This window comes from Perca flavescens, chromosome 15 (assembly GCF_004354835.1).
Source record: "Perca flavescens isolate YP-PL-M2 chromosome 15, PFLA_1.0, whole genome shotgun sequence".
Lineage (NCBI taxonomy): Eukaryota > Metazoa > Chordata > Actinopteri > Perciformes > Percidae > Perca > Perca flavescens.
The window spans coordinates 29,059,169-29,083,899 of record NC_041345.1 but is presented as its reverse complement, the minus strand read 5'-3'; the positions used below and the strand labels follow the sequence as shown (position 1 = coordinate 29,083,899).

The 24,731-nt window shown below is 41.8% G+C and overlaps 1 protein-coding gene across 1 annotated transcript in view; it reads right to left on the bottom strand.

The window, feature by feature from the left end:
* Positions 1 to 24,731, bottom strand: part of igf2bp1 (insulin-like growth factor 2 mRNA binding protein 1) — a 57,466-nt gene that overhangs the window by 6,869 nt on the left and 25,866 nt on the right. Inside the window, 7 exon segments of the mRNA XM_028600046.1 lie at positions 122 to 165; positions 167 to 245; positions 430 to 564; positions 996 to 1,286; positions 2,038 to 2,101; positions 4,238 to 4,289; positions 9,704 to 9,752. Coding sequence (XP_028455847.1) covers positions 122 to 165; positions 167 to 245; positions 430 to 564; positions 996 to 1,286; positions 2,038 to 2,101; positions 4,238 to 4,289; positions 9,704 to 9,752 — 714 coding nt within the window.

Below are 24,731 nucleotides of genomic sequence, written 5' to 3'. Positions count from 1 at the left end.
TGCATTTATGATGTCATCTGCACCTAAGCGCTCTTAAGAGCAAGGGAAAACCCTGTAAATAGGTCTGTGGGTGTGGGTGTGGGTGTGTGTGTGTGTGTGTGTGTGTGTGTGCGCGTCTTACGGGGAGATGGTGATCTTGGTGTCTGTGTCCTGTTCAACTTTTTTTCAAGTTGCGTCCCTCCTTCCCGATCAGGCGTCCAACAAAGTTGTTGTGAGCCAGAATCTTGAGAGGAACCTCGTCGGCACTGCAAACGGAAACCAAAGTTTGTATCTATTTGATTATCTATCTATCTATCTATCTATCTATCTATCTATCTATCCATCTATCCATCTATCCATCTATCCATCTATCCATCCATCAGCTGGAGAGAGCCTTCCTGAGGCTAACTGTCCAGGATTGTGTCTAACAAAATGAATCTGTTGGATTACGTCTTGGTGTCTTTAGCCTCCTGGTGCATGATGTCCAGGATCATGCGGCAGGCGGCTGAGCAGCCCTCGGGGGTCGAGTGGATGCTGATCGGCTTCTCGGCAGCTCCTGCGTTCTCCTTGCGGTGCACGTCAATCCTGCAATAACAGAAAGACATAAGAATTTGTTTATTAAGTCGCCAGGTCCAGTGCCGCCTGAGCTCAGAACAGGACTTTTTAGGTCACTACCTTTACTATAGACTACACATTCATCTGCAAATCAAGTGATTATAATCATCAGAAAGTTTCAATGTGGATGTGTGGTTGAATGGGTCACATTGTTAGGATTTATGTATGAGGTTAAACTTTTTGTGAACTTGTATCTCAGAAATACTGAGCAGTCACTCTTTAATGTTAAAGTGTTGTTGCTAGAATATTATCTCTGAGTAAACTTGAGTTCCTGTTTTGGAGAACAAGGCATTTTGATGTTGATAAGAAAAAAATCGTACTTCGTGTGACACGCCGTGGACTCTACGACAGGAACACACTGTGTGTCTCCAGGACAGAGTTAAACACATGTGCACACTCACTTGCTCTGTGTCTGCTTGGTGATGTTGCGAATGGTGGCTCCCTCCTTGCCAATGATGGCTCCGACATACTGTGTGGATACCAGCAGTCTCAGAGGGATGTCGGCGTGTGGAGGTTTGGAGGGCATCCCGGAGCTCGGGGAGCCGCCGCGAGGCCCGCCTCGGGGCCCGTAACCGCGCCGGCCATTATCGGGCCCCCGCTGGCCTCCCTCCAGCTCGGAGTTCTCGTCGGGGATGTAGGAGACGCGCAGGGCGTTGTTCTCAAACTGGTATCCATTCAGCTTCTGGATGGCTCTGAGAGGGACACAGCACATGAGCGCAGGGTCATGTACAGCATGTATTTCACTTAAACCGTTGGAATATTTTACTGTATGCTGCTTCTGTTTTGTGTTCACTTGTATGCATAGTAATGGTTACAAGTTACGGTAATGACTATTCTCAAAATAACAGTAGTAGCAATGGTAATAACAACAGGAAGAATACAAGAAACCTAAAATATCTGATAATACAAAATGAATATTGTATGAAAAGTTTTTGAAATGTGTAAAATGAAAACCTTTTATAGTGTGGTAATGCTACTCTTACTTAAGAAAGAAATCCCAATACTTCACTATTGTTAAAACACAAGAAAAAAACTCCAGTTTAAAGCTGTACTTCCTTTAAATGACCAGTAGATGTCACAAGTGGAGCGTAAATAAAACCTACAACTTGTTGAAAGTCAAAACTGTTTTATGGAGTTACTTCATTAAAATTAAATAAATTACAATTTTAGGAATCTATTTTTTATATTGGAACTTATAAGATAACTTTTTCTCATGAAAGGTTCAATGGCACAAAAGAAACAACAGAAGCTATGATTTAACATAAATAAATGCACAAATGACACACAAACTGACTAAGTGTTCTGTAAAATGTCAAAAATAAGGACACAGTTTTTAAATGGCACCAAGAGCATGCAGAATCTCGATTTAAAAAAATACTGTTAAACACCATAAGTGAAATCAAGAGACAGAGTGTGTCCTTAAGGACGGATGGAGAAACTTACTGCCTGGCATGCTCCCGGGATGCATATGTGACGTTAACCACTGCAGTTTCACTGTCTGTGTTCACTAAGAGAAAGACAAAACAGAGATGCAGCATGTGTTGGTTTATTAATAGACTCGCGGAGACCTTTTTAAGAAGGCCCCCAGTTGTTTTAAACTGGGGGCCTCAAGGTGGGCTGGCAGATTGCATCCTCACATTGACTCTGAGGCTGATTTGCCCAAATTCAATTCTGGTGTTGCTGTGGTCAGTGTCGGGACGTCTCCTCTGCACAGGCATTGATCCATCGGACATCAGAGTGAAATCAGAGATATGATCCACTCAGCAAACAGCAAGTAAAACCCTGGCATTAGTTTGATGAAGGATCATTGGTGATAAGGGCTGCACCATATGGGGAAAATATGCGCTATGGATAATGTTGTTGTAACGATATTACTTGTGCTCAGATCTGCATTTCTTCTGCTTTCAGTATTCTGCTAAAATACAACAAATTGCTTGTTGAATTTAAAACAAATGAACGGAAATCATTTACAACATTCTTTTATTGAACATTGAATTGAATATAAAAGGCACCACTGAATGAATAATAATAATAGTTGCATATGAAAGTGCAGTTTTCTACTGAGATTTTCTTTCAACTAACACGGGAAATCTCAGCGCCCCTTTCGCTATATGTTGCAGCCTTTCGCGATGCGTTTATCGTACCAGTTGATATTGGCAATGACGATAAAAAAAAAAAAATGGAAAGAGACGTTTTTCTTTCAATCGCTACCTCATAGGGCTGGGCAATATATCAATATAAATCGATTTTGTGATATGAGAATAGAGATTGTGTTATATTTTGGACATTGTAATATATTTTCTCACGCTTATTTTACCTTGAATTTGACGGTGAGCAACTGCAACTAAATACTTTCCCTGAGGGGATCAATAAAGTAATGGTAATATGACATAACTGTTGTCTTTTCCTGGTTTTACAGGCTGCATTACTGTAAAGTTTCAGACTGTTCTCGCAGTTCTTTTATTTGCCTTTACCCACTTTGTCATTATAGCCACATTATTGATGATTATTTATCACAAATCTCATTAAATATTAAACATTTTTGTGAAAGCACCATAGTCAACACTACAATATTGTCGCAATATCGATATCGAGGTATTTGGTCAAAAATATGGTGATATTTGATTTTCTCCATATGGCCCAGCCCTTCTACCTCATGGGCTCAGGCATAGGCTGTGACATCAACTGACTGGTAAATCAACTAGAGTCCGTCTACTGCCCGGGCCGGTCCCTCTTCACGGTTATACTGCGTTTCGTTAGTGGTTCAACATGCCCTCGGTCACTTCCCTGTCGCCATCATAAGTGTCGTTCAATTTGTCCGAAAAACTGAAGCGAACTTGGTGAGATTGACCCTCGGAGGGCTGACTGAGCGAGTGGACAACGATGGTCACTCCAAAAGGTGGATATCACCCATAAGGCACTGCAGTAATGCGTTTGGTGCAAGAAAATTCATCGATGGTTAGGTGGCAGTAATGTACAACCGGTAAAACTCTGGTTGCTGACCACCAAAGAAGGAGAATGTGAAAACAAAAACATGATTAATCATGATGCAGACCATAAACTCTCTAAATCAGAAACTAAAATAGAACACTAATAATAATAATAATAATAATACATTTTATATATAATATTTGTATAGCAGCACCGTTTGTACAAGAAATGCAGCCCAAAGTGCATTACAATAAGGAAATTGCTTGACATGCACAGACAGAATGAGGATAAAATAATAAGATGGAAAATAAAGCACACTTGAAGCAGTAGGACTAAGCCCGATCCCTGACAGTTTGGGCTGAAAGTGACCAACAGCGGGCGTGTTCTGTTCTAATCCCCCACCCCTGCCCCGCCCACTGTCACTCTGCTCTCCAAGTGGCGTCCGTGCAACCTAACATATCAACAGCTGAGGGGAAGTGGAACCGCTAATGAAATGCAGCATTTGACACAATTATCCCCCTGCTACCACTTGAGGGCAGCAAAGGGCCCCATATAACCACAACACCGCAAGAACGGAAAATGCTTAAAAAAGGTCTTTACTATTCAACTTCTAATAGTAGAAAGGGGCCTTTTATGGCAGATGTCAGTGGTGTGCACAAACCAAGATCAGATGGACTTGAAGTTAAGTGAGAGTAAAGCTCAGAAGTCTTACCTTGTTCACAGTTCTCTACGGTTCCACACTGAGCCAACAGACCATCCAGCACCTGTCACACAGAAAGAGAGGTCTTTTAACATTTTTGCCTGATTTTCATGTTACAGATTCTACCTTTCAGATGTTCAGCAAACCTCCAAGAGTCACTGAGGAGTAAAAACCGTCTTCGCTGAGTTTGAAGGAAGCTACATGCTGCCACTTAGGGCCCATTCAGACCCAAAAAAAAAAGCAACTGGGCGATTTCCAGCAGGGTTGTGTGGTGGTGGGAGTGTCACTGAAACGGCCCATTTGTATGACAGCCCCATCCCCGCGCAATGTAGCACAAGTAGACTTTATATTTCACAGTTACTGTTTTCCATCAAATTCGTTAATAGATCGGTTACAAAATGTATGTACTGTTGCATGCAGTATGCATACAACTAGGACAGACTACTTCTTCATAACATTGCGCCTTGAACTTTGACCCTCTTGCTCATATATGCTGCGCAAAGGATTGTGGGTCAAAATAGCCAGAAAAGCATGCTGGCTTGCATACTTGCAAAATCTGACAGGATGCAGTAGGACATCCTGGTTGTTGTTTTTTTGCATACCGCACTTGACATATTATGGATTGGGGGAATACTAAATCCTTTCCTGGCAAACTACATAGTACGGTAGTATAGGTATTACAACTAGATCTGCAAAGATTAATCAATTAGTTGACAACTATTAAATGAATCGCCAAGTATTTTGATAAATCTATTAAAATTGGTTTGAGTTATTATTTATGAAAAATAACAATTCTCTGATTCCAGATCGTTACATGTGAATATTTTCTAGTGTCTTACTCCTCTGTGACAGTAAAGTGAATATCTTGGAGTTGTTACAAAACAAGGCATTTGAGGACGTCATTTTGGGCTTTGGGAAACAATTTTTCAGCATTTTCTGACATTGTATAGACCAAACAACAAATCGAATAATCAAGAAAATAACCGATAGTCGCAGCCCTGATTGGAACACAAGAGTCCGTTTCAGTCCGTTTTACAGAGAGACTTAGCCCACCTGTGGACACACATGGCAGGAGCAGGGGAAGAGAGGGAGGGAGGTGATCTGGCACATATTCAAATGACGCGCACGCACGTGCAAGCACAGACAGACAGACACACACATACACACACACACACACACACTCGTGCTTCTGTGTGAGCTTCCTGGTCCTCCCACATTCCCATCTTCTGCATTCAGTCTTGTTTGATGAATCAACAGATTAATGTGAAGTGAATAGATCGAGCAGAGATCCAAGCGAAGCCAGCTGTGAAAACAGCGAGACAGAGAGATGTGCTCTCACAGTTTTATCCAAGGAAAGCATGTCTTCATGTGGTTTTGGTTTTTTACCGTAAGCTGACTGGACGGAGGTCTGCTCGATCCTTAATGTTGTGACGCGGGAACAGTTTACCTTGAATTTTGGTTTTGCCTTTAAGAGGCAACTTCTAAGCACACCAGCTCTTCAAGGTTAAATATTTTAGTGCAATACATTCAGTATTTAAACTCACTATTTAGTTGTTCAGTTTAGGGCTGCTCGATTATGGAAAATAAATAATCTTTCCAAACACCCTGAACTGATTCTTTTCCTGCTTATACTTTTTTTTTTTTTTTTTTCATTCAGAACACCGACAAAATAAGAGTTTGCTTTGCAAAACGTAATGTGCAAAATAATAGTTTTTCTCGATTTTTTTTTTTTTTTTTTTTTTTGTGGCGATCATTAGGAGCCGAAAATCACAATTAAAATTTCGACTAATTGCACAGACCTAGTTCAGTTGCTCACGAGAGCCAAATCCTTACGCCGTCTTTGCTTCCACATCTATAGAGCTGTGCATAATGCGGCTATACAGGGCTGCACTGTGTGCACAGAGGGCATGTTGGCAAGATTAGAGGTTTGTGTTGTTCTTATCCCTTTGGTTTAATGATTTACTAGTGTGTACTGTATAGCACTTCAAACTGTATTTGTCGGAACTTGTCAGGGATAGGCCCCATTTTTTATTTTTGGTAGTTTGTAGATATTTTCACGTTATTACACATACAAACTTAACAAGTTATGACTAAGATATATTTAAGAAAATGTCCCTTTGTTATTACAATATACTAGTTAACACGTTAGAACGTGAAGTTGAACTTTTTTACTTTTCACTCAAACAGGAGTTTCATGTTCTAACAAGATAAATTACCACATTACTATAACGTGAAAAGTATCACGTCAATTATCACGTTATAACGTGAAAAGTGTCACGTTCTAACTGATATTGCCATGTATAAGGTGGTAATAGTATTTTGTAATAACAAGAAAATGTTCTTCTAATAACAAGAAAATGTTCTTGTTATAACTTGATAAGTTTGTATGTTGTAATAACGTGAAAATATCTTCTTATACTGTGAAAAACATCTTATACAGTAAACTTTTCACGTAATTCATGTAGCAGGGTGTAGCAGGACGTAGACGTAACGTAATGACGAGATACGGATATGTTTTTCGTTTGCTGCCGTGGCAGCACTATGCTTCCGGAACCTGCAGCTTGCACTAAAAGCCATTCATTTCCACACAAAGCTGCGAGTGGTTTTTGGTTTGAGCCATCAAATACCCCCTCGCCTAGATTTGTGGTTCCCCACGATTCACCGTTAGCCCACTGAGGCTAATACAAATATGACCCCTAAACACCCCCACACCTTAAGTGGTGCAAATATTTGCAGTGAGGTCAGATCGGGTGGCATTTGGAGCCTTAAAGGCCAATCCTCCCACTATCCGAGACACTGGAGCAGATTGTCAGATTGGAGGAGGCAGCCTCACTGCCCAGTGCTGCCAGGATTATCATTCCAATACTGATGCTGCTGGGACTCCGCTTTATGCCGAAAGTCAGACCTGACAAGGCCTTTACAGGCAGATTGCAGAATATCGCAAAGTGCTTACTTCAATCCTCTCCCTCCACTTCACAAACTTCACTTGATTATCTGAAGTCCGAAGCAGGATTTACGCTTCTTGCGGAAGGTCCACGCAGAGCTCCTCGCCGTAGCCTATGCAAGTGGACGGAAGTTTAAAGTTGTGCGTTGGTGTGTGTTGGAATCTGTAGCAAGGAAAAGTTAACCCTCTCCTTGATTTCATGTTGTTTACGGAGAAGGAGAACCAGGAAATGAGTCGGGGGGGGGGAAATGCAACATTACCAAGCCACGGCCATTTTTTTGAGAGGTGCTTGTCAGGCTACGGCGTAGGGTCCGTGTCTCCACGTACGTAACCACGGTAGATTTAACGCAGAAGCATTAATTAGCCTTAACTGTCAGTTCATCGGCTGCCCATAGCAGTTTGTTCTTGACTACCTTAGTGGGGGGTTAAGACTCTTTTCAAACTAATAAACTACACATTCAAGCTGTTCAGGTCTCCACAAGAACAGTGGTGGCTTCTGGAAGAATTTAAATTATTTCATAACTTTTTGATATGTGAAGCAATACCATAAATATGTAATATTTCAGAGGGTTCGTGCAGTACAAAATGACTATTTTCCCTTAAGGGTCTGGTGATGCTCTATCATAGTTCACATAGTTCTTACGATGTGCGGATTGTGTTAATATATCAGTTAGTTAAATTCATCTAAAATTATACCTAACCAAATTTGCAGGTAAGAATTTAAGGTTTTTTTCAGCTAAATGTTTTAGCTGTATCTGTGCTTAGAAACACATTGGAGCTGTAGCCACATGGGTTCAACAATAAGGGTTGCCCGATGAACCGGGGCAAGTAAAACGCAGCATCGGGCAAGTAAATATAATAACGCACTTACCTGATGGGGTAAAATCGTTTAATAATAATTTGATTTGAACGGGCGGTTGGCCAATCAAGAATTGAGATGGCACTAGAAGTGTTTTTTTAATGTTTAACACTTTTGACAGGTTTTTTCCTCCAAAGTAGAGTAAAGAAAGTTTGTTTCCTACACTTTTTTGACGTGGGTTATTTTTCCGTTTTCCTTCAAACTTTTTCCCTTAAAGGTATAGTGGAGGATTTTCTTTTTCCGGGTGGATCATCAAGACTATTGGTCCTCCTAGTTGTCAATCATTCTGGTGATATGTTGCACGTCCCGAGCTTTCAGGTGTATATCGGTGTGTATGTGTGGTGAGCTTGAGCTACGGTTTCAGCCATTCATTGAAGCATTGAAGCTTTTGGGAGAATATTTCACACGCTGGCGTGCGCTAAAAGCACAGGTTGGGCTTCCCACTGATGCCTCAGTTGTGAAGTTTCTACTCCACAGGTAAAGTTTGGCTATTTGGAGAAATCCATTTAAAATCACTGCTAGTAAAAGTTGACGTAAGCTATGATTAGCGATGCTAGCCCCGGCACAAGTCGCGCACCGCGCACACACGGTAAACATCTCAATTTGTGAAAAAGTGCAAATCTTCTTTTGGAAAGTAGGCTTGTATGAGCCATGCCGACAGCAACTTGTAAACAGTGCACTCTCGTGCACACGTTTAATAGGCGTTCCCTCTCGGGAGCAGGCAGAGTGTTGCGCATGTGCATTTTTTCAAAAAGTACAGAGGGCGGTTCTTTTCTAAAATTCGGGAAAATCCTCCACTATACCTTTAAAAAAGAAAAATGGTATAGGGGCCAGTAAAAATTGAGCGGACAAGTGAAAAAAAAAAAAAACCTTAGCGCCAAACCCTGTGTGAGCTCATGTTTTATTTGCGCCGAGAGATACCCCTGGTCCCCCTCCCGTTGAGACAGATTTCCAGCTGGGGGAGTCTTTGTGCTTTACGCTGAAGACTTGACAATGTGTCTTCTGGCTCGAGCAACCTTGCTCCGGTGACACTACGGCGAGCATAAACCTAGCTTAGTAAAGAGAAGCGCCGTTGAGGCATTTTCGAAAACAACCAAGATGGCTGCAGCATTCTGTTGAAGTACTACTTTCAAATTCCAAAAAAAACCCGGCAACACTCATATATGATGATTGATGCTACACCATCACAGCTCATCTCTGCATGCTGCAGTTTGTTTTCATGTGTCCGTTGCTAAGCGCCTTTGTCACGTTTTGTTGCTCTGATTGGTTGTAGGTCTATCCAATCTGAAAAATCAAAAATTAACAGAGGTTTCCTGGCGATGTCAGGCTAGATACAATGCTTTAAAAAAGTGTGATTGGGACCTTACACTCACACAAAAAAACTATGTTTGCTAAGTGGAAACCTGTCTGGCTGTGTTATTGACTGTCTCGGTATGGACAGAAGTTAGAAGGTCCCTGTTGAGGTGTTACCCGTTTTTGGAGACATTGCTTAGCTTTTCTGATTGGCTGATGAAAAGCCTGACAGCTTTGTTTTTTTTTTTTTTTGAGCCTTTACACAAAGAGAAAAAATATATAATTTCACCTAATGTTCACTGGTTGCTGGCAGTTTCAAGTCACAGAAACAAGACCGTAAATGACACCAGCGACAACAATAATAGAGGAAATGGGCACTAACCTCCCACTGCAGGTGAGGTGGAATGTTTCTGATCTGCAGTTTCCTGGTCCTGAGGAGAGAAGAAGAAGGAGATGACATTAGTGAGTTAAATCATCGGCAAACAGAAAGAAAAGTGTCTTAAACTACTTGGACTCAAGATATAGAAATAAGGCGTATGATGTAAGGAATCAAGAAACACAGCATATCAACTGAGTGCACATTAGGAGTACTGTGCGTGGGTGTTGAAACCGGACACTGATGGCAGGTCGGGTTTGGGGATGTGAGGCCACTGAACGAAGTCTCTTGAGAGACAAAGGGGTGGAGAGAGGAAGAGAGAGTCTGTCTGAAGCAGGGCAGCATCATAAAGAGGTAAATATGCGATATGTGGTAACATTGTTGATTATCGCCCAGCCTATCGTGCTGTGTTTATCGTGCCAGTTACTCTATTGCAATGACAATAAATAAAATGTTTTTATTGTGCAGCCGTAGTCCGAACGGACTTTCTTTGATACACACACTAAATAAAAATGGCGTACGAACTCTCCATCCATCAGCTCTGACTGGTTCAACTGGAGAGGTTTACACCACTTCCACACAAGCCCTGTGTATGACACGGGGCACCGAACACAATCAGACTACATTCGTCTTGGGTCACTTGGTCACTGTTCACACAGTCTGCAACTGTAGCTCCATACACATCAAAGATGGTGTGTCAAACATGTTTTTTTTGTGTGTTGACATCATTAGAACAGAGTACTGAAATGTTGCTTTAATTTTTTTGTTTAACTTTTCTTGGTCAGTTAGGAAAATGTTGCAAAGGATGATGATCAACGCTCCAGAAAAGCAACAATTTCGCAGAATTTTCACCCCAGATTGAAACAGCACTGACTACGTACTTCATCTGTACAATGTGTCAATTAACAGACTACACTGCACTTTTTATTTTTATTCCCATGGCATAAAAATTTCACTTTATGAGGTTTTTTAACATTAATATTTGTTCCCCCAGCCTGCCTATGGTCCCCCAGTGGCTAGAAATGGTGATAGGTATAAACCGAGCCCTGGGTATCCTGCTCTGCCTTTGAGAAAATGAAAGCTCAGATGGGCTGATCTGGAATCTTCCCTTTATGACGTCATAAGGGGAAAGGTTACCTCCCCTTTCTCTGCTTTTCACGCCCAGAGAATTTGGCCCACCCATGAGAGAGAGAGATACATCATGGCTTTAAAACAAAGGAAGCATGGCAGTTGGTCAAGGCCACACCCCCACCCTCCACTTTGCCCCCCACCTCTCTCCTCCTCAATAGCATTTAAAGGTACAGACACATAAAATGGCACATCCTAAGGAAAGCTCATTGTGGGACTGGCTGTAGTGGCTGTAATTCTGCACCAAGGCTGAATTTCAGGAAAGAGACTTCAGATACAGTATTAGGGGACCACTAAGGTCTATATAAAAGAGACTTCAGATACAGTATTAGGGGACCACTAAGGTCTATATAAAAGAGACTTCAGATACAGTATTAGGGGACCACTAAGGTCTATATAAAAGAGACTTCACATACAGTATTAGGGGACCACTAAGGTCTATATAAAAGAGACTTCAGATACAGTATTAGGGGACCACTAAGGCCTATATAAAAGCATCCAAAAAGCAGCATGTCATAGGACCTTTAACAAAAACTAGATGCTCCTTTCTGGTACAAAGACACAATAAGTTCCATCAACAAAAATTCAATTATGGTCAAGAGAAGACACCTTTGGCAAAAATAGGACACTTTATACATACAGTAGCACCTATCCTAGCATCTGACTTTGAATGAGTGCAACACTTCAGTAATCAGGATTTTCAGCTAATAAACATACACATTTCTCCAGAAGACATCAATGGTCAAGGCCAGCAAGATGTTCACTTGGATCACAATCTCTTTAGTGTTCAGGCCCAAATTGAGACAAACCTTTCCATTTATAACTGCTCACAGATGGAGGAGCTGAGTATGAGCAAATCAGGTGGCAATTATGTGTCTTTCTCAGGGAGATATATCTTGTATCATCCCGACACGTTGCCCATGAGGTCCTGATATCCCTCCGCCATCCGTACCACTAGCTCTTTGAACCCAGATAAACTGCTAGCAACGTCTTGTTCCAATTCTGACATAACCACAAAAACATCTCTGTAGGTAAGCGGGGGGGACCGCAATTTCCAACGGGGTTTCCTGTCTCCAGTTGTTGGAGTTAACCAGTGAATCAACAGCAAGTAGTGGGACAGCATCCTGCTCAACCACCCACACACTCAGTGGGGGAAGGGTAGTCCGCTGAATAGAAGGGTGGCAGTTGTGCATGTGCGCGATAGCATTTGAGTATTAGAATCCTGTATTTTTGCCAGTTATCATGTTTGTATCCATTTTTTGTGTGTCTATGTATGAGCAGGTTTGGTTATGCATGCTTGCTGTCGCAATGTATGTGTGTACGTTTTCTTGGCTGTGTCTTGTCCTTAACTGCTTCACTGTTGCATTTGGGCGTCCACAGTAATGACCCTCCTCCCCTTTAGCATTCAATACATCAGGAACACAAAGCACTCCTTCGTTCTCTTGTGACCTTCTTGGGTTTCGATGCTTGTGATCTCTTTGGTATTGTTCAGTGGAGAGAGGATTTTGTCAACCGTGGTTTTATCATCAATTCTGCTTTTCAATCCAATTTTCTTTCTCCTTCTGATAAATTAACAGATTTTACAGCATTTATTTTGAATTGCTTTATATCTACACTACAAATCTAAGTTGTCTTACTGAAAGTAGTGCAGATAAAAGAAACCACGACAATTTTCTTTTCCTTTGTGTTCATCCCACATAAAATTCTAGTGTCTAGGTGCTTGGAACAGAGTTGAAACTAAATGACTCAAGAACAGACTGTAACACATCTTAAAACCCATCCCTACAAGACCATTTTTCCATCTGTTGCATTAGTGCTGCACCTTTGACCCTTGGTCTTCTTTACTGAAGCAGTTTGCAACAGTGCAGTGTTCCATCTTTACCACTCTTTATTCTACCCCCGCACTCCACCCAACTGTGCGGTATTGGCCCAAACGCCGACAACAACCAACCCCCATCTCCACCCCCCATACCAAACCCCACCCAAACACCCAGGAGGCTCCAGCACGGATGAATAGTCTTTTGTGCCTCCAAAATACCTGGCGTCCCCATCCGCAAAAATGGAAAAGTCCTTTGATCCTTGATCAATGCTCAGCTATAATCACTAACTCCGTCCCCCAACCTGCCAAACACACATTCAAAAACAGTCCTGTTCTCCATGCCTCCACAACTTATACCGTACACATTAAAACCTTCATCGCGCCCACGCATGCAAAAATCCCACCTTATCAACACATCAACCCCCCCATTATCCTCTCCAATGCCCCCACCCACACCCAACCCCCATCAAGCCACCAACAGCGAACTTGTTTGACCCCTACAATCGCCGCCTGCCAACCCACAGCCTATCCCATTGGCTGAAACCATGGCAACAGGTTAGGAATGGGCGGGCAAAGAAGATGGATGGGCGGGCGTATGGACAACAGAGCAACAACAAGCTTCATATTTGTTTACGCGCTGGTTCACTCCTCTGTTATCTTTTTTAAAATGTATAACCTCTTTGCCTACATCTTTTAGCTACATGATGGTGACGGCCAAGGGTTAGAGCTCTTTAAACCAGATAGAGGGGGGCCTCTGGACCACAGAGATGCATGTCTGTGTGAGGACTTGTCCTTCAAATTTCACACGCAAAGCTATATACACTTTAAAAGGCAAACCGTCAATATCCCCTTCCACACATGCACTGCAACCCTGACATTACCTGGAGGAGCTGTATGGGAGAACGCAAATGTCTGAATTAGTTGAACCAAACATGAAATGGTCTTTACCCTGCCGGCTCCCCAGTAAACCGTCTGTGTAATGTCTGACCGAGTCATGTGTGAAAACAGCAGCTCATTGTCCGGAGAATTCACCGCGAGCGGGTGGGCGTGTTCAAGAGGTTTCTCTCATGGGCTCAAAAACCAGAAGAAAACAAACGTCCGAGGGTGAAGAAGAAGAAGAACGATGATTTACACGAAGACGCCAAAGAAAACGTCTGGAGAGATGACGAGATTCGGGAAACCTCCGTCGGTAAGGGGCCAACGCCAAAATCGTCAGACACATTTTGAAAGAACGACAAGAGACTTGGTTGTTTATGACCAACTTAGGAACTGGCTATGCGACCGTGGTGTAATCTAAGTCATGTTCTCCTCCTGCATGCTCCACCTAGGCACCAGTCCTCATCTACACCAAACCGAATATCTCCAGTAGTTCACCAAACGGACTAATCTACCATTGTGCACTACATGTGTGACATTGTCTCCTTTTTAGAGAGTCACTTGTCTACCTAATGAGAGTGGCGTACACTCATTGCTACAGCAACATAGAGAAATGGAGCTAATTGCAAATTACACTTCTAGACTAGGTGCTGTTGCAAGTCTAATTGCACCCGCAAGTGTAACTCACACAAGACATACAGTAGGTTGTTGCACAGTGACGCCTAAAAGAACAAGAACCTTCCCAATAGCAACACATGCTGAGCCCTTTCGATCAGTTGAGAACTTCTCTCAGGTATTACAGGTATTACAAAAAAAAGCTTGACAGTCAGAAGGAAGTACAAAGAGTTGTTGCCATGGAGAGGATACAAGTTTCAACCCATCTCGTCGCAAATCTTTGTTCTGAAATGGTGCTTAACAGAACAAACCCCCTCCCCTACAACTTATGTTGAAATTGGGGGCTCTTTCCAACAAATTTTGTAACGCCCACGTCACGCAACGATTGGCCAGCTGGGCAAAGATGTTGCCGTACGATGGGTTTCAACTTCCCTTTAAAACCACGGTTATTTTATTCTTCACACAACTACCTCGTTCACTTTTTGTTGTGTGAACAACTGAGTCCAACACCATGAATGCCTCCGCGAAGACACTCTCTAAGAAGCGTGTGCCGCTCAAACCACAACGGGTATAAAACAACTTTGGTGTCGACTGAATAGCCGTTCAAGTCGTAGATTTATCGCTCTGGAATTACTCGTCAAGAGTCTCCGAAAGGTCACTGCATTCCCGGGCCGGATTACCAAACTTCTGGAACGGGCTACAAAGACAACAAACATATCCCTGGAAAGCTTTGAGCTAACGGCTATCAAAGCTACAAACAGACGGAGATTTGGGAGTTGATTTTTGGATTGATAATTATTTATTTATGTTAAACAGACACTGTAATTCCACGATGGATAAAAAAAAAAAAAAAAAAAAAGCTTCTGGATGGCCTATAGTTGTTAGAGGACCTTGTTGAAACGGCGCATTTCTCTGCTTCTTAACAAAAACAAAAGGAAGTCTCCACACTGTATTGCTCTGTAGATTTTGAATATTACATTATACCACATAGTTTTTATGTAGTATACGACAGCGTCGACTTTAGAGGGTTAAATCCATCTTTATCTCCTGCACAGGTCCTGCCACCCGTCAGTAGATCGATGTCGGCACCCTTTTATATAGGCTACAGTCTGTGGTTGGCACACAGACAGACTGGGGACAGCGCTTTTTCACTTGATTTATGTGAAAGTAACAACTGACATGATAAATGCAAGATTTACAAATTATAACTATATTCCGAGTTAATTTACAAAAATGTATTTACAATGTTTATACAGTTTACTATTTACATATTTGTTTAAACAGTCACTACTTGCATATTTACATGTTCAATTACCTACATCAGCAGTTAAGAATCTACCTCTGTGGATATCCTCACATTTACCTGAGTCCAAGTTCTGCTAGCGTCTGTGTGTGTGTGTGTGTGTGTGTGTGTGTGTGTGTGTGTGTTACAGTATGGTTATCAGTGCTTGTTTTAAGCTGATTACATCTGCGACAGAGTCAGACAGATACAGATTACGAGCTGAAAAGTCTATGAAAACTGTTCCCGGCTGTCTAGCGAAGCAATACACACACACACACAAACACACACACAGACACACAGTAATGTGGGCATGATGCCATTCATAGTCATCCAAAGTCCTAGATCAAATAAGACTATGAAATTGATGGATAATGTGTATGTGCTGGAAGTATTTTACCACTCCCAGTGGGAATTTGCAATGCCAGAAAAAGGCATGTTTGAAGGGTTTGACTGACACCTTTTAAAGCAGAGCGTATTCATACCCAGATGTTAGATATTTACTACTATTTCCATGTGCTCAATCGGGTAAATATGCATAAATATTGATAGGACATGTTTGGAGAGTCCTTGCCGTACAAGGAAAAGACGTGCGGAAAAAGCACGGGAATTTGTACAATGCATCTTTTTTTTTCACTTGAGGAATTGCTTTATTCATTCATGATTGTTAAATAAGGTAAGACAACAGGCTTTATATTCAGTCAAATATACATCGCGACTCTGACACCGATACAGACACTCCCAGTAAAAAGGAAAGCGCGTACAAACTGTTCCAACTGACTGCTACACAAGTGCTCGTCGATACACGGCAAAGCCTTTCATCCACAGTTTCACTGCACCGAGCATTGGCTGCCGTCTGTTAGGGTCTCAAGTGACCTCGCCAGCAAACACAGTGAAAAACCACAGTAAACAAATCAGCATCACAGACTCAATAAACAAAGTGAAAGAACGCTGGGTGGTTTAGGGCGTCTCCGGCCTGGCCCGTGTAAAAGTGTAAAAATGACAGTTTGCCATTTTACAGGGGGGGATGATGTGCTGGACTATTTTCTTGACACACTTTTTTTCCCTTTTTGTACAGATTAAACAAAATATAAAATAGTGATGAGTGAGCTTTAGAAGTGTTGCCTTTGGACGGAGCCGGGCTCGCCGTTTCCCCGGTCTCTGGTCTTTGTGCTAAGCTAACCAAGCTGCTGCCTGTCTATAACCTTCCCAGACAGACACGAGAGTGGCATCAGTCTTTTTGTCTTTACTCTCGGCAGGAAAGCGAATGTTACCCAACATGTTCAACTGTTCTTTCTAAACCTGGCGTGGGGGGGAAACTGCCCTTTTATAGGAAGCAGTTAAAAGATGGTTATGCGACCAACATTTTCTACTGCTCTGGTCCTCACGTGTAACAACTGTTTGCAAGGCCCCTGAATATGGCATACAGAGAGCCGGGTGCGCAGCAACAGCCATTGCCTGCTATCGTTACAATGCCCTCGCAATGCAGCTTCCTCTCAAATGTCCCCCTAGCATGAAGCCAACGCTTCAGGCACAGAAAGTGCAGTGGGTTAATATTTTATAAGAGCTATCTAGCTGGCATAAAATCACAGATAAATTTTTTATTGCTAATGGCGAGGAACAAGTGGGCTGAGGCAACCAAACGCCGTCATCCGGCCGGCATACCAACCTCGTGAGAAGCCAAAATTCCTATCGTCTAACAGTCTTCCCATCGAGCCAGCAAAATACCTCCATAGCTCCACCCACTGACCCTTCCAACAATCACCACCATCATCACTGAGGGGGGGTTTCCAGCTTTTCAGCAGCTAAATTAGATACCCCATGAATAAGTATCAGGGAGGAGAGCTGAGTTCAGGTAAAGAAAAGCTGAGGGTGATACAGGTGCAAAGCATCCATTAACAAGTCCGTTTCACAATTAAGTCACACCCATCTGTTTAGAAGAAAACCTGGATGCAATTACTTTCGGAAACAGCAATGATACACCACTACAGACCACCCAGAGGAACAGGGGGCTGACTAGTTTTATAAGGTGATCCTGTTGCGCCCCCTCCTGAATACTCAGTAGTTAAAAGGAAACCGTTTCTTTTGGAACCTTGCACAACATTTATGGAGGAAACACGATTTAAAAAAAAAAAAAAAATGTCCATTGTAATTGCAAAATGTGTCCAACCGTGTCTCAGCTCTCTCATCTCCATAAACTTGGGCTCTGCTGCATGCTCACATTGAAGGCTGGAGACAAAGTCCCAATGGATGTAACACGAGAGCTGTAAATAGGCAGCACAGGCAGGAGGAGAAAAGAGGAGAGAGAGAGAGAGAGTGTGGGAGGCGGGAGAATAGAGGAAGAGGAGGAAGTACCAGCGAGGAGGAGGAGGAGGCACTGACGCTGGAGGACAGGTTCCATGCTGGTTCACCGGTGCAGAGCGCGTCAGTCAGTGGAGGAGAGTGTGGACTGCCAGCTGTGAATATGTGGAACTGTATGAGAACGGATGTATGAAAAAGAACTGTGAGGGAAGAGACAAGTGTGTTTTTAAAAAGGGCCAATCCACACGGAATCACACAGGGCCGAGACGTGCTGGATCAGTGATGTCTGACAGCTGATGTCCCAGCCAGTAAGAGGCGTCGTTAGGCCTGGGCGTTTTATCGGATCTCTCGCCCTCTCTCTAGAATAGAATTTAAAAAAGCCCCAGAATGGCTAATGCAAATTACGAAAAACAAGTATTTTCCAAGGCACTCAAGAGTTCTTACATTACACGTTGTAGAACTCATGGTAAAAACGGTAAATTTGTTCCGTTTATTTTTTTGAAAGGTGAAGTTTTCGGGAGGAGTAATAGCCAAATCAGTCTAGTACACTGATGCCATCAACACAACGTTTAGGAACCTGAGCAGAACTCTTGCTCAAACACATCTGAAATATTACAGTCTGGTGCTTTAATAATTCATTAAAATTAGGTGAATTGTCATATGCACATTTAAGGAGGTTACTTCCCCAACAAAAGACGCAAAATTGGAGTGAGGAGTAAATGATGCCTAGGCTACATGTGTGCTGACTCAGATATAATTAGAAAAGCCGATCTACAGGAGAATAAATAGTTGAAAGCAATACAGAATGCCTGAGAGCCTTACTGCAATATATTCCATTTTGAATTGTCCCCTATCTTTCCCTTTACATAAAGATATTTCCAGCATGAATGGACTCAGAAAAAGGTAGAAATAGGTGCATAAAAATTCACCTGAATGCAGGAAATTAAGTGTTTAACACTCAACATTTTCTGGGGGAGGACCACCAGGACATTAGGCCTGCACGATTCGGGGGAAAATATGAATCACGATTTTTTTAGCTTAGAATTGATATCACGATTCTCTGCCACGATTTTTTTCCTCACGAAGTGTAATGTTTATTGCACACATGACAACCATGACAAAACAAAACAAATTGGCAGTACAAAAAATAGATTTTTTTTGGCACCTATAACACATCGCATCACTACAAGCCTGTAAACATGGAGGCTTCAATGAATAAAGAAAATAAAGTAAATACTGATCATTTAAGTACAGTAGGCTACCAAAAATAGGGACATATAACCCATTGAACTAAATATGGCCCTGATACAGGCTCTATCTGGAATGGAAGTTAATTTATTTGAAACAGGGACAATGCAAAAATAAACATTAAACTTGTTAAACAAGAGAATATGTCTTGGGCCAGGTTATAGCAACAATTGCTAATTTCCACCTGTAGTTCCTGGGCTCGTTGAACATGTTTTTACATAATTAAATTGTGTCAATCAACAAGCTGCAGCTACAGCTTCAGTCTCTAGAGAAATTGAGTTTGTCAATTGCCAATTTAAGTACAGTATCAAAAACACAATGATTTCTTAGCACACTCTTTAACTTTTTTTCTTTTTAAATCAAAGTCATTTAAAAATTAAATTGCAAACAGGGGTGAATCGAGATCGCGATTTTATAACGATTTATCATGCAGACCTACCCCACATCATAAGTCACCACACAGATATGGAAACAAAACCCTGGCCTGTGGGTGGTCAGCCCAGTTAGGATTATTACTATTACTTATTGAGATAGCGATTTCGCCCATTAACGGTCCCAAAAACGGAGTAATCGAGGAAAAGCGATTAGTTTTGCACATTACGTTTTGCAAGTCAACTCTTGTTTTGCCTTGTGTTCTGAATGAAAAGATGACAAATTTTCTAACTTAAATAAATGCTAGGGGTGGAGGAAAAAATCGATACAGCATAGTATCGCGATATTTTTCGTGGCAATACTGTATCGATACACAGACGCCAAGTATCGATCTTGTATGATATATGTGTTGGTCAGTTTGTCTGCTTGACAATCACATTTTGCACCAATAAAACTGAAGTGTGATGAACAAACAGAGAAATGTATATTTTTAGATACAACAGATGTTGACAAAATTGTCCTTTTGGGACATCATTTGAAATTGGGAAAAATCTGAAGTTGTAAAAAAAGGTAAAATATTGCAATATATCGCAGAATATTGCAATATCTTTAAAATCGCAATAATATCGTATTGGGACATAAGTATCGGGATGATATCGTATCGTGAGGCCTCTGGTGATTCCCACCCCTAATAAATGCAACAGCTTTTCAAAAGTCAATGAGGAATCGTGTTAAATAAAAGGGATTTCAATATTGTGTTTTTTTTATTGCGTTCATCACTCCCTGATTGGTGCCGATTTATAAGGGAAGGGTCATCATAAACCCAACTGAAGGGCGAATCTTTTCCAATCAAAATGTAATAATGAAGCCACCGGTGAGAGCTAGCTGATAGCAAAGGCTCTCAAGTATACAATATTTATGTATTTATGTATGTATGTATGTATGTATGTATGTATGTATGTATGTATGTGTGTGTTCCTAATTATTATTACCGCATTACCTTCCCTTTACAGTTCTTCATATGTTTTTGAGAAAGAAAAAAAAGGAGAAAATGAGATAGAGAAAAGGCTGAAAATTGTTCACTATGGCCTAAATAGTCTAGCGCAAAAGGTTATTTTTTTCTTTGAAAACGTGTAATATATATTTAATTATAATAAATACATTATTTTATTAACGATGACGGTTAATATTGATGCTCTCACCACAGTCACATCAGGTGAATACACAGCGTGTCTGAGAAATATTGTAACCGTTTCTAAAAACACCCCTGATAATATGGATGAATGCTGCTTTTGGGTTTACAGACTCTTTAAGACACACACACAAAATTGTAGAGTAGAAAAAAATAGACAACACATAAATCTCAAAATTGTGTCCTGGGACTTAGTTAAAAAAAAACAACCTCTAGCTGTACAAAAGGTTTAAAATAAGATGTGCGGCATGTTAGAGAGAGAGGGGGGTCGGGTCTGAAATTCATTTGTGGTATAGAGAGGAGGGTGGGGGGTGCAACAGTATGGGTCAAAGTTCACGCTCTGTTCTCCACTCTGACCCCGCTTGCAGCAGCTCGTGCGGGCAGGCCTCCATTTTGGAGCAGCGGGATCTCCATTTTGAGAAGGTGGAAGTTGCTCCGCCAATCGGCAGTTATGGAATCACAGCGACTTCTTGGTCATCGTTTAAATACTGAAACGTACGCAGCTTCCACCTCACTGTTGGTTTAGTGGCGTTAGTAGGCTGCGTTAGGCTTATACTGGGATGTTATTGGGCGGCTGCAGCTCAGAGGCCTGTGGCGATACCTGACCCCCTCGGTGGTGATGGCCAGCTCACTAACTAGCACTGGAAGAACCGATGAAATGATGGGCTGAAAGCAGGTTCACTGAGGGGAGCCGTTGGTGGTGCGTTAGAGGACAACATTTACCCCTTAAAGTAAAGGCCGAACTCACGGCGTTGGTGCAGTTCGGCCTTCAACTTCCAGGCCGAACTGAAAACACGTCTGATGATGTCGCTGCTGCGGTGAAGGACGCCACGGAAATGGGAGGAAACACACATGTGATAACAGAATGATAAGAGGGAGCCTCCCTCAGGAGAAAGAAAAGAAAGAAAGGCTCAGTAAGTCCAGTCTTTACTTTCCGTGCCTGTTTGGTCTGAACGTTCCCATGATTCTCTCTCTCTCTCTCTCTCTCTCTCTCCCCATGTGAGAGCTAGCAGGCAGCCATCTTGACCAACGCCCATTTACTACATGAGTGTGCAGTCACATTATAGCGAAGAACAGAGCAGAACAGAGCACATGCAGCACATCAGAGGAGGAGGAGGAGGGCGGTCTGTCCACATGCGCCATTCCATGCACATGGACGTGGGCTGGTGCAGCCTGTGGCTCCTATATACAACAGCACAATAATGGCTTCATCAGAGCCAGCTGTTTCATCTCACAGCTGTTTGGCAGGAGACATGGGGGATAGATAGATAGATAGATAGATAGATAGAATATTTAAGTGCAGCTGCATCTCCTGTGCCAGAGTCTGCCAACACAAGAAAAGGCACCCCGTTGAAGCTGACACACCTCCCTCCGTGTGCGCGCACAGACACGCGCGTCACGTAGACACACACAACTAGAACCAACTGAAATAGAAGCTGTGGGAAGGAGAAGCGAGCACAGCTCGTATTACAGCCCACATACAAAGTCTCTTTAATCATCTCTGGACACGCGCACCCACTCTGCCTTTCTCTCCGCGCGTGCACGCGTAGCGGAGAGCAGAGGAGCATGAGCGCGTCCCTCCATTCACAAAGTGCGTAAAAACTACTCGGGAGTTACTACAGCGGCGCGAGGGATGGGACGGGAGGGGAGGGGCCGGGCTGCACAGCCCTGCGCGAGGGGAGAGGGACGAAGGAGAGGAGGAGGAGGGTTATACTATAGATCGCGTAGCCATATGTGCCATGAAATATAGGCTACAACGTGTTGGAGTTTGGCGGCGGGGACGGAAGAACAACAGATTTCCGTGGAAAGTGTCGGGCAGTTCTCTTCCCTAACATCCCCCGCGCCGCTTCCTGAGCCGGCCAGGTACTACAGCCTGCGCAGTAAACAGGTTCCTATATGAACACTTCACGTAGCAAACGACGGGTTGTCCAATTCAACCCCGAAGTCGTTGGGAGACATTTGTTTCCAATTCACAGGCTGTGATGTGGCACAAAAGTCAAACGGGAGTCTGTTCCAAAAATAAAGAAAATTGCTAAAAAATAGGCTACATTAAAAAACAATATAGTGCCACGTTCTCAAGTCAAATGTGAAGGCTAATAATCTGTCTCTGTATGTTAGAAAAAATGAGACCCTGCTTCAGCTCAGCTCTGACAAAGAGAACGCAACATGGCGGCGGAGGGCAGAGCCCTGCACGTTACATTTTTTTTTTTTTTTTTACAATTTAAGAGGGTAGGCCCTATAGCTTATCATTTGGGGTCTTTAATGAGAGGAAACGTTTAGGACGAGATGATTTGAAGGTAGGTTAATAAAGCCAACCTACTTTTTTAATTTAAGCAACGAGGTGAGCAGTTTGGCGTGAGTTCATTTGGACAGGGTTAGGGTTAACACATTTTAGAAAATAAAAGGAAATAGGAACAGTATTTTAGCAAACAACATGCCAAATATTTATTATTTTATTATTACTAGCCTGTTTATGTTTATGCTATGGAACAAATACATAAAAGGACATTTCCTCGGCTTGCAATTAAAAACTCTTTAAAACAAAGTGAAGAACTATGTTTTATGTGTTGCAAGACAACCGAGGCTCAGCCTTAGAAAAATATATTTTTCTCTAAGAACTAGGAATACTTCTCACAGAAAAGACACTACTTTAGGATTAAAAACTGAAATATTAAGTAGGCTAAACGACAGCAGCAGACTCCTTAAGCAAGTATAATTACAAGTTTCTTCTGAGTGCAGTTCCAATAGTATTAGCCCACATATCAGGACAAAAACACATGATTGCATATTTAATTCAAAACACTGTTTTTTTTAAAAAAATGGCATGTTTAAAAATACCAAAAGAAAGCAAACTTTATCCTGAGAAATAAAGTTTGCTTCCTTTCGGTCTTTTAAACATTCCAATTGTTAAAATAACAATAATTGGTAGGTTTTTGTTAACACATAAGTAACATTAAAAGTTTTTTTTTTATGAATAGCATGTAAAGCTGAAAATAAATCATTCATACGTATTCCTAAAATCAAATGATTATTCATTAAACAAAACAAAAAAAAGTAGGCTATTCATTTAGGATTGTCTGACCCATATTGACACAAATTTGCGGGAATAAAAAAATAAAGAGAACATTAATAACTAATATGTGCTTGATATGTTAAAGTAAGTGACCGGTTTTAATGAATTTATGTCTTTTTTGGTTTCTAAATAAATATTTGAATTCTCACCTAATAATAATTAAAAAGAAAACTAAAGAGAAATTCTAACCAATTCACCTTTCTGATGTTTAAGAAGCTGCAGAATGGGCTTTTGAACGTGGCAGTGATTGGTCAGAGCTGGAACAAAAATAGTTTGGATCGAGAAATCAAAGCGACATTTGAGGTTACACATCTCATGTCAACATTTTACTGACTGGTCTGTCGACAATATTAAGCCTCTAATGATGATGTTTAATAACCCTTTCATTAATATAGAGGCAGATTCTGCACAGTAAGCGTTGTATAAAATCCTGACAAATAACTGACCATTAATTTAACAAATCATGTGTAATCATATGCTAATTTTTCTAATAACCTCTCTCACATTCTATAAGGACTCTTATAAATATATTACAGTAATATTATGTAATATTATTTAGGGGGTAGGGGATTCTGTCAGATGTCTTGATTATTAGAAAAACACACACACTGGTGTCATTCATTCCCTTAACAGGAACACATTTCTGCTCGTGTCAAAACAATCAAACGTCTTTGCATTGTTTTCTTTCCCTTCTTTTTTAAAGCAGCTTTAGTTCCTGGACCGAGTGAATGGAAAGTGGACGACGGACGGGCCCTCTGTGCTCTCCCCCTGTTAAAAAACAAAATGGGGGAGAAGGAGGAAGACGGGAGGAAAAGGAGGGAGTTCCTGCTTTGTCTAGTGGGTGGGGGTGTGTGTCATCAGTCTCCACTTTGTTTTGAATCGACAAGGAACAGGGCGGGACCAACAGCAGCCTATAAGGAAGCAGCAAGGAAAGGGGCCCGTCTCTAACACACACACACACACACACACACACACACACACACACACACACACACACACACACACACACACACACACACACACACACACACACACACACACACACACACACACACACACACACACACACACACACACACACAGATTCTTGTTTGCTGCTTTGAACAGCAGAGGGCCGACTGAGTCACTCTG